Below are 11,372 nucleotides of genomic sequence, written 5' to 3'. Positions count from 1 at the left end.
ATTCTCGGTTTAGTTGGTGTTTGAAACGGTAATCACAACAAAACATCACCAGGGAACTGAGTGCCACATCTGATATTGAATAGTCATGGATTATGCTTCAGCTCTGAATGAAACACTTAATTCCAGCTTCTGTTTCTTAGATAAATGTAAAATTAGTTTCTATCTGTAATGGAACTGGATTACCCTGCATCTAACCATTTTCCACTGTGTTTTGCACTGTTTAGTGTTGCTTGGTTCCCTGTCGCCCCTTTCAGTGCCTTTCTAAAATTCTAATTGTTGGATTTTGTTAAATTTTTCATCCTCAATTTCCAACATACAGTCATTAAATACTTAGTAGCATTTTTGTAATACAGTGTGAATGAAACAAAGAGACCCTCACCGGGTGTCTCTTCCTCACAGAAGGATTTTTTGTGGTTCTCTATTCACTGAGGCCCAGATTTGCATTTTTAAAAATGTGGTTTTTAAAGTTATGAAAAATAAACCAAGAAGTTTATGTATTAACTAATATCTACTTGATTATATACAGAGGAAGGAAAAATGCTGTCACAAATAGTCACATCTGTTCAGTCACCTGCTTTCTAGGAACAAGCACCCAGGGGAGACGTCACAGTCCAAAGGCCTTACAAGTTGTCATTTGTAGAAATCAAGGATTTAAAGAAGGTTATTCTTTTTCAAGGTGATTTATAAATTAGCTGATTCTTCACTTATATTCTAAAGTTTCTATAGCTTTATAGAAGATTTAAAAGAACACACAAGAGTCAAATTAATAATGGGTTCAGAAGAAGAAAACACTAAACTAAAGGGCAAACTGTGCATCATCCTGAATCTGGAAAACACATTTTTATAAGGATCCCCAGATGTGTTTCTAAAGCCCCACAAAAGTCTGATTTTGTCATAAAAATTATCCCAGATAAAGTCAACTAGGTGTTTTACAGACAGTTCTCTCAATAGTAAACAAGAGAGCAGTATACAGTAGTCAAATAAACAAACTCCATACTCGAATCTAGATTACTTTTGTGCAGATAAGACGTTATAAAATTCTAAGCCTTGGGCCTGGAGCGGCAGTTCTGCAGTTAGGAGCACTGGCTGCTCTTTCAGAGGACACTCCGTGGCAGCTCACAGCCCTTTGTAACTCTAGTCCTGTCTATAACTTTGGCTTTTGCAGGCACTGCAAGCTCGTGGTGCACAGACATACATGAAGCAAAACACCCTCTCATATAATAGAAAAATAAAGGAAAAATCTGATACTTCTTTTTTGCCAAAGTTACGGATATATACTGAGATGTTCTTGCTTACTATTTTTTCTAATTTCTATGTTGATATACTCCATGAATATTTATTATTAATGACTGTTACATTTTATTATCAAATCTGTTTTAAACTGGTTAAATTTTTCCTTAGAGATGATACTGTATCTGATTTTTATTTGAGACAGTTTCTCTATTGGTCAGACTAATGTATATTGGATTGTAAATCTAGGCAATCCCCCTGCCTCTGCTTCGTGAACATTGTGATTAGAGGCTTAAGCTACCACTCTTGGTAGCCTTATTTCTTATATTAATGTGTTTGAAGAAGTCTATCTTTGTTATTGGCAGGTGACTAAAGGCTCCTCAGACTCCTTGAAGTCCTCTGCCCATAGCTCTTCAGTTCAGATTTTAAACATCATCAGTTTCTTCTGACTTCAGCTGTTTCAATGAGAGTGACTTATCCTGCAGCCATAGAACAGTGTCCCATCTTCACTTGAGTGACAGCGTACATAAACAAGAGCTTTACAGTAATTGATGCATACTGTAAATGTCTACATTCAAAAGTAACTCTAATATTTACTTCAGTACATTCGAAGAAGCAATTCCTCTTATTTATTTATTACTTTTTTGATTTTAGTAAACCTTTGTGCTATCTACTTTTTATGTCTAGAGTTATCTGTGAGGATGGAACCTCATTGGATAAAATGCTTCTATATGCTCTAGCTATAGGGCATTTTCTCAATCAGTAATTGCTGGGGGATGGCCCAGCCCATTGTGAGTGGTGCCATCCCTGGGCTGGTGGTCTTGGGTTCTATAAGATAGCAGGCTGAGCAAGCTATGTTGAGCTAGACAGTAAGTATCACTCCTCCATAACTTCTGCATCAGCTGCTGCCTGCAGGTTCCTGGCCTGTTTGAATCCTTGCCCTCACTTCCCTCAGGGATGGGTTGTTACCTGGTAGTGTAATAAAGGCTGAAATAAACCATTTCCTCCAAATGTTGCTTTGGTCATGGTGTTTTATCACAGCAGAAGGAATCCATGCAGATGTCATAGCAGACAGGAAAATGAAGAGGTAAAAATAAAAACTCAGTTCAGACTGACTTTGTCAACTTGGATCAAACTTCAGGAAGTCTAATGCAAGGTGGTTTATTGTAAGCATATTTAAACACAATCGAATTTGGAAACAGTTTTCCAAGCAACAACCATTCCAATTCCACACACACACAGTAAAGTGTAAAATTGGACTACATGGAGACTCCTTTGCAAACTCCATGTGACCCTGTAGGTGTATTCAGTGGCTAAAAGGCCTAGAATCTATTGTGATTTCTAAACAAGGTAGCCAGTGAAACCAGCAGCAAACACACTGATCTGGAACTGGGAGCATGCAACAAGGGGAAACTTAAACCTTCTGAAGCTGGCATGTGAATTCATAGGATGTTTATTCTGTGCTGTGGACAGGTTTAATCACACGAGTTCAATTCTTCTTCAGCACAATCTGGTAGAACAGGTACGACTTGGTTATTGAGTGCACTTAGGTCAGAAGAGGTCAAGTCTCATGGCTGTTGTCATCATAGACAGATGTGAACATGCCCCACCTGGACTCAGAGAGTAAGTGCTGCTGATCCTAATGTGCCTCCCTCCCGTCACGAAGTGGAACTCAGCCAAGTTGCTTAGAGCATGAATTATGGAACACACAAATTTCACATAATTATTTCAAGGGAAAATATGATTACCATCAAGAAAATTCTAATTAAAGATTTGTATTATATGTGTGCATGTGTTTCTATGTACATATGTGTATACATATTTGTATATGTTCATGTATGTGTATTTATATATGTGTGTGGGACATATATGTGCCTATATATGTGTTTGTGTGTGTATGTATGTGCTTTTTTGTTTTTTTTTCCATCAATTTGCCCACCTCTGCTTTTTTTTTAAATGTACTCATTTGTTTTACATCCTGACCAGTTTCCTCTTCCTCCTCTTTTCTAGTTCTCTTCCCCTACCTTGCCTCTGCACCCTCTCCAATCAAGTCCTACTGTTTCTGTTCAGAAAAGGGCAGACATCACTTGGGTATGAACAAAGCTTGATCTATTAAGTTGAAGGAGGACCTCAGTTTTAAGGCTGGGGAAGGCAACCCAGTGTGAGGAGTAGGTTCCCCAAAGCCAGCCAGAGCTTTAGAGATAGCCCCTGCTCCCACTGCTAGGCCTCTCACAAGTAGACCAACTACTTAACTGTCACTCAAAAGTAGACAGCCTATGTTGGTCCCATGCAGATTCCCTGGATGGTCACTGCCTGTGTCTTGTTCATGTGGTTTTAGAATATGAAGTCTGAATATGAACTCAGGAATCAAGTGAGTGCATCCTGTTGAATGTTTTTCACTACAATAAACTTAAATTTTGAAAATGCAAATCCGAATATAGAAATTTCAGATGTGTCCAAAAATATTAAATCGTCAATTGTTATTTATGTTCAATAACTAAATGAAATATGTCAAAACAAGTGGTGTTATACTATGGAATATTGAAATTATTCAGAAAAGGAGCAAGGAACAGAGTTTAACCACCATATTTTTCCATATGTCTTCTTGTACCATGAAGCCTGACCAGTCAAATGTGTCTCTAGTTTTATTTTAATGTAATTTGGTCTACTCTAAACACAAAATAGCTTTATCATTGTCTCTTTCTGCTGTGTTTACTGTCCCTCCATCAATTCACCATGGTAGTTAAATCCAGTAGGTAGATTCCACAGCCTATTACATACTTTATGAATTTAAAGGTTTATTTAGAGTATAATTTAAAATAAAACTTCAAAATCATGTACAATTTAGCACATCATCTTTCCTGCTCAATCTGTCCAGTTCCAGACCATTGAATAATATCTCTTATTTCTCAGTCTTTCCACTCCCTCTTTATAAACCTACCCACTGGCCAGAATCGAGAAAGATGAAACCAAGAGAATATTGATATCGCATAATGACATTCTCTGTGTGTAGTAGTCATGTAGCCTTGATGGAGAAAGCCCATGAGGTGGTCACCAAGTAAATGTAAGCTCTGTGATGTGGTACACACTGATTCCATTGGGAGAATCATGCCCTACCAAAACATGTGGGTAAGATTTTTTTTTCAATGAATCTCTCTAATCCCTGCTGGCAGTCTGTCCATGACAGGAAACTTTATGGGATTTTCAAAAGAGCATGTTATTTAAGGACTATGACTTTGAAGAAGGTATTGACAAAGGGGTTCAAGGTTTAGTGCCTTCTTAAGTCTCCTTATGAAGCAATATTCCTTAACTTGCCTTGAGTTTACTTAGAGCCGAAGGAAGGTATAATTGGGTAGGTAATTTGAGCAATTGGGAGAAATCTACTCTAGCCCTCTCTATCATGAAACAAAGAAGTGTGAGTTCTACATGACATAGAGCACTCATGGAAGATGATGAGCCTTGACAAAGCTTTCATGGATTCCATACAGGAGATTAATCTGTAGAAGAGGTCATCTTGGTGCAAGCCTTTTGCAACTGGGGATTATTATGATTTCTACAGAGTACTGAAGATGAGGCCATCATGATTAGAGGCTTGAAACACAAAGATGGAGCCCACCAAGCGAAGGCTAAGAGTGGACAAATTTGGTTATAAAATTATTTCATTCATTTTAATCCACCCTTTGCTCCTCCTTATGGGATAGAAACAGAAAAGTCTATAGTATAACGAATATAAAGAAAGATATTTTTCTTCCTGCAACCAAACGTTATTCACTATTGCTTTTCTACCACTGGAAGAAAAGGTGGCAATACTCAGATATGGACTGAGGTTTTGGAACTGAAGTTGAATGAAATCCAAATTTTCAGTGCTCATGGTGACTGACAATTGAGGGTTTAGCAAAAGAGGAAAAAGAAAGATTGGCTACAGAACACTTATATACTATGGTTGAAGCAAGCATAATTTCATACAGTTTTACACCCAATCTAAAAATTCCATAGGCAATTAACAGGATCTATAAGAAATGTTTGTGGTCAGGCAGTGGGGGTGCACGCCTTTAATCCCAGCACTCAGGAGAGAGAGGTATGTGGATCTCTGTGAGTTTGGAGCCAGACTGAGCTATAGAGTGAGTTCCAGGAAAGGCTCCAAAGGTACACAGAGATACCCTGTCTCAAAAAGAAAAACAAAAACAAAAACAAAAAAAGAAATGTTTGTGAAATATATGTAGATTATGTAATGAATCAAACTGAACTGGTACAGTTATTCATGAACTCAAAGTATTGCCTGGACCCCTTAGTAGACAATTTGCTGCATGTGTTCAGAGCTCACAGCTGTTCATATACACTTTAGTTCTTTGATTTTCCTTATGTTTGTTTGCCTCTTATACAGGGGTTCTCACCTGTGGGTCTTGACCCTTCCTTGTAGTTGAATTACTTTTTCACTGGAATCAGATATCAGATATCCTGCATATAAGATGATTGCATTATGATTCATGACAGTAGCAAAATTACAATTATGAAGTAGCAATGAAATACTTTTATGGTTGAGGGTCTCCATAACAGGAAGAACTGAACTGAAGGGTCACTGCACTAGGAAGATTGAGAACCATTGTGTTAGAGTTCAACCCACAAAGATAAGGCATAAAACCTTTCTCCCTGTTACCTCTCACTAAATGTCTTCTTAATTGTGGCTGTGTTATGACTGCAGACTCTCATTACTACATCCTTCTCTAATGGGGAGTGCTTCACACTCTCTATCACTTGGATGATTACAAGTTAGTGGATTTTTAGTAATGTGTTTCAGGAGCCAACAACCTGTAAACTAATGGTCAAGTGCAGAAATGAGAAGGAAAACTTATGTTCACCAAAGAACCAAAAGTTTGTCTGAGAATCATGTTCTCAGGGTTAGAATCTTAAACCCCAGGGAAGTAAAACTTCTGTCTAACTTTGATCTGACTTTTAGCAAACCAATTTTCTAAAAATAAATTTGTAAACTGTGGAAGTAACATTTGTAAAAGCATGTCACAGGCATTGGAAATATCTTCTAATTATATCTTACATCAGCATTAAGTTTTCATGGAGTTAGCCCAAAAGCAAAGATCAAATTAACCTGGATGACACTGTTGAGTTTATATTGTCTGATGTAAGTGTAGAATAGTTACAATATAAAAACATTGAAGTGACGTTTTGCTTTACCTGTACCTGACCATCGTGTTTACTGCATTATAGGGCATTGCCTTTCCCTTTCTAGTGTTTATAGCAACTCCAGTCACTACCACATGATGCAGTTACATTATTTGTTACAGTGTACTCAAATAAATCAAAGTCAGTATTGTTATATCTATCTATATACTCCTGTTTATAGATGCAGTATTCACCATAGGCTAGTCTGGGATCTGTGGTGATATTGTGTTCCCCAAATATTGTGCACCCTAACAAACTAATCTGGGGTCAGAGAACAGAGCAGCCACTAGATAGAGAGGCCAGAAAATGGTGGCACACACACCTTTAATCATAGCATTCCTAAGGCAGAGATCCATTCGGATCTCTGTGAGTTTAAAGCCACACTGGAAACAGCCAGGCATGGTGACTCACACCTTTAATCCCAAGAAGTGATCCTTTAATCCCAGGAAGTGATGGCAGAAAGCAAAAAGGTATATAAGGCATGAAAACTAGAAACTAGAAGCTTTTGGCTGGTTAAGCTTTTAGGCTTTTGAGCAGCAGTTCAGCTGAGATTCATTTGGATGAAGATCAGAAGCTTCGAGTCTGAGGAACCAGGATCAGCTGAAGAATTGGCAAGATGAGGTGGCTGTGAATTGTTTTGCTTCTCTGATTCACCCCAATACCTGTCTTCAGGTTTGATTTTATTAATAAGACCTGTTAAGATTCCTGCTACAGGGATCAGTCTGCTTCCCTAACAGTGGTGTGTTCTACATAGGGGTCAATGACCCTGGGCTCGAAGAATTATCCAGTGCTGTTAACTACATAGAAGGATGTCAAGGATGTCAGCCTAAACTAAGGCTGAGTATTCACAGGTTTTCTGTTATTTTTCAGACCTGCCTCTATTATGGCAATACTATATAGTCATATTTTTATAGTGACTAGAAAACAAGCTAAAAAGAAAAGTTAAAAAGCATCATTGACAAGGACAGTCATTTGGGGGGAGTGAGGACAGTGTGGCCAAAGGAGAGAGAAAAGCTGCCAAACCACGGGTCAAAGTGATAGCATTTGTGATCATCTATGACTATGTATGGCGATCACTTTCTTCACTGGTTCTTTTAAAGAATTTATAACACCTCCCTCCAGTTATAAGACATTTTGGTGGTTTAGCTACTATAACTCAGCTCAAAATCCATTGATTTGTGCTTTTTATTTTTTTTCATTCATGAGAACATGAAAACATGCACTAACTCTACAAGTATCAATAATTTATCACCTTTAACTCAGCCCAAATCTGTAACTAAGGAATTTCTTTAGCATGATAATTTTGTTATCATTCTGAGAGTTATTATACTGCCCATAATACATTGCTTTAATTTGATGAGGAGAAATGATATTTATGTATCATAGCATAGCCTTTATTCTAGTAGGCTCTTGGTTTCATGATCATCTTAAATTAGTTGATAGAAATATGGTTTAGTAAATACTAGTTTATGCAATATTTCTTAGGTACCTTTACTCAAATCTGCCTGGATGCCTACTTTGTGGCTAATTATTGTCTTTGAAAAGCATCTCATCCATGTTTTACTAGAGCAACAAATGCAGTTTCTGCAATAGAGACTTCTTGTAATGTTTTAAAATAATTTTATTAGATGTATTCATTTTATGTGTGAATGTTTTGTCTACCTGTATGTCTGTGTACCACTTGCATATTTGATGCCCATGGATATCAGAAGAAGGTACGAGATCCCCTGGAACTGGCAGTAATGACAGTTATGAACCACCATGTGGGTTATGGGAACTGAATCCAGATCTTCTGCAAGATCACAAGTGTTCTTAACCACTGAACTATCTCTCTAGTCCCTAGAGATTGTCTTTTGTGGGATTCTTTTACTCTTTATCTGAAATTTTGTATGTTTAAAGTCACAATATACAATAAGTTTTTCATGATTTTCTGTAAACACTCCTATTTGTATAGTTTTGATAACAAAAAACCCATAATGTAAAATAATACCTGAAAAAATAGATTATTTAAGAAATGGTAATGGAGGGTAGGGCTCTTAAAAATGTTAAGTAACTTATTCTTATTCTCAGGAAATTATAATTAATTCATTTGGATTTTCAAGTATTAGAAGAAAATGTTGGTTTTATTTCTTGGACAAAATAATATTATTAAATATAAACATAGATTTTGGTATACTTGTTACAAAAATGGAAACTAAGAAGATGAGTAATTGTTTGAAATTATGACCAATAGAAATTGTACACCACCCCTGAGATGTATATAAAACGATGATGCTGTTCCATCTAAAATCCAAACAATTAAAACTAAATAAGTGCTCCTAAATTCAAAAAGTATAGGCAAAAAAATCTCCAATAATAAAATGAACCAGTTTGCAATTAAACAGAGGAGTTAAAAACATTATCATTATATTTAGCATGTGTAGGAATGTCCACATGTGTGCGCAGGCATGTGATAACCTGTAGGTGACACTGGAGTCTTCTTCAGTTGCTCTCCCCTTCTTCTTTGAGGCAAGGTCTCTCGGTTGAATCCATACTTGCCAACACTACTATTCTAGTTGGCCCACTTGTTCTGGAAATCAACTGTGTCTTCCTTCTGAGCACTGGAGTTACAGGTGGGCGTCTATGTCTATCAGGCATTTATTAGGGTGCTGAGGATCCAGACTCCCATCCCGACATGTGCACTGCCAGCACTTTGTTTACTGGCAACTCCTTGTCTTGAAAGTGTGGTTTTATTTTGAATAGAACCATAACTGTAATCAAAGTATATTGAACTTTTGTTGTTATATTAGGCAAAAAAGAAACTATTTTATTTATTATTATTATTATTATTGTCATTATTATGAAGAAGGCAATTCCATTTTGACTACCTTTAAACTACAGGGAAGATTCATATTCACATGTATTGATGAAAGTAAAAACACGTTAAAAATCTTTAGATAGTTTTTAATGCGAAGTATTTGAAGTATAATTTAAAACTCAACCCCAAAACCAGTACTAACAATGCCCAGATTCTCAATAGAAAAGACTTCTCAGAGCTTAAGAAGTTTCTGTAATAGTGTTTTGTGAGGAGAAATATTTCCAAATAAAATATAGTCACACATTAGGACACCACAGTCTGAGGATTCCACATTTGAATTTTGTGGTATCTTTCTAATAATTGTGTTAAATCGAAGAAGAAAGTCCTGTGTGTTATCCTAGCCTCCTTACTTTATTCCATGAGTAAATCCTTGCAGTCCACACCCCCACTTTTCCAAAAGTGAACCCGGAGAAAAGTAGTTGTTCTCACAACTGTGTATCTTATTTCTCTAACAAGGATGAATGCCTGAAGGAAGAAAGAGCTTTTATGCAGGAATTTTGATCACTTTCATTATAAGAGCCATTGATAGCAATTCTCATGAAGAGGAAAGGTCATTTTAAATAAATGAACAAAGTTTCCAATTCTGGGTAAAGTCCTGTTGTGGCAGATACCATGTTCTCTACATTATACAGAAAGGTCAGCTGTCACTAGCAAATGAGAAGGGGGAAAACTTGGTTGTGGCATAAACAACATACTCACTGGCAAGTTCTCACTTACCTCACCTTACACCATGGGGATTCAGTCCTAGGGACACACTGTATTTGGCATCTCTGGGTATTACCATAGGTTAGTTAAATAAGGATGAAAATGCTAATAAAAGGTAGGATTGAAACTTGTGACACAGAACTGCTACTTTTGAGATGTGAGGAAGTAGATTAAGCAGAGAAAAAAATTGAAACAGACTTAAACAGCATTTATGTAATAAAGAAGGTTGACTGTGAATTAGGAAGCAAATAATTTTAGGAAATGAAAATCCGTTGGCAATTACATATTCTGTATTTTTTTCCTGAGGATTTTTGGAATAGCATACATGGCTACAGGTGATGGCAGTTTTCTCAGCGATCTAGCCAGAATCATGAGTGAAGATCTGGTCTCTTCCACATCTGTCCAGCTGTGCTTTGAGAACCTGAATGGATCCTGCATCAGGAACCCTTACTCCCCAGGCCCTCGCCTCATCCTCTATGCAGTCTTTGGCTTTGGGGCTCTGCTGGCTGTGTGTGGAAACCTCCTGGTGATGATGTCCATTCTTCATTTCAGGCAGCTGCACTCTCCTGCCAACTTTCTGGTGGCATCCCTGGCTTGTGCTGACTTCTTGGTGGGACTGACTGTGATGCCCTTCAGCACAGTGAGGTCTGTGGAAAGCTGCTGGTACTTTGGGGACAGTTACTGTAAATTTCATTCTTATTTTGAAGGGTCATTCTGTTACTCTTCTATCTTCCACTTGTGCTTCATATCTGTGGATAGATATATTGCTGTCAGTGACCCCCTGACTTATCCCACCAGGTTCACTGCATCTGTTTCTGGCAAGTGCATCGCCTTCTCCTGGCTCCTGTCCATCATCTATAGCTTTTCCCTCCTTTACACAGGGGCCAATGAAGCTGGGCTGGAGGATCTAGTGACTGCCCTCACCTGTGTGGGAGGCTGTCAAGTCCCAATGAATCAAAGTTGGGTCTTCATCAGTTTTCTACTATTTTTTATCCCCACACTTGTCATGATAACTGTCTACACTAAGATTTTCTTCATTGCTAAGCAACAGGCTCAGAGGATTGAGAGAATGAGTGACCAGACAGCCAAGGCTTCAGACAGCTACAAGGACAGGGTAGCCAAGAGGGAGAGAAAAGCAGCCAAAACCCTGGGAATCGCAGTGGCAGCCTTCCTCCTTTCCTGGCTGCCATACTTCATTGACTCCATCATTGATGCCTTCCTGGGCTTCATCACACCCATGTATGTGTATGAAATACTAGTTTGGATCGCCTACTACAACTCAGCCATGAACCCTCTGATTTATGCTTTCTTTTATCCTTGGTTTCGAAAAGCCATCAGACTGATTGTGACTGGCAGAATCTTGAGGGAGAATTCCTCAGCTACCAACCTGTTTCTTGAGTAG

At 37.9% G+C, this 11,372-nt stretch overlaps 1 protein-coding gene across 1 annotated transcript; it reads left to right on the top strand.

Moving 5' to 3' along the window:
• The first annotated feature begins 10,295 nt into the window (after nt 1–10,295).
• Nucleotides 10,296–11,372, top strand: LOC143268966 (trace amine-associated receptor 7a-like). The gene has a single exon (XM_076553003.1). The coding sequence runs from the start codon at nt 10,296–10,298 to the stop codon at nt 11,370–11,372; it is 1,077 nt and encodes a 358-aa protein (XP_076409118.1).

Source organism: Peromyscus maniculatus, chromosome 16 (genome assembly GCF_049852395.1).
Source record: "Peromyscus maniculatus bairdii isolate BWxNUB_F1_BW_parent chromosome 16, HU_Pman_BW_mat_3.1, whole genome shotgun sequence".
NCBI classification, from domain to species: Eukaryota; Metazoa; Chordata; class Mammalia; order Rodentia; family Cricetidae; genus Peromyscus; species Peromyscus maniculatus.
The sequence above is the reverse complement of the archived record's forward strand: the minus strand, read 5'-3'. Positions and strand labels throughout refer to the sequence as shown.

Bases quoted from the DNA above. Each gene is read 5' to 3' on its own strand.
- LOC143268966 (XM_076553003.1), top strand. From the start codon at position 10,296: ATGGCTACAGGTGATGGCAGTTTTCTCAGCGATCTAGCCAGAATCATG.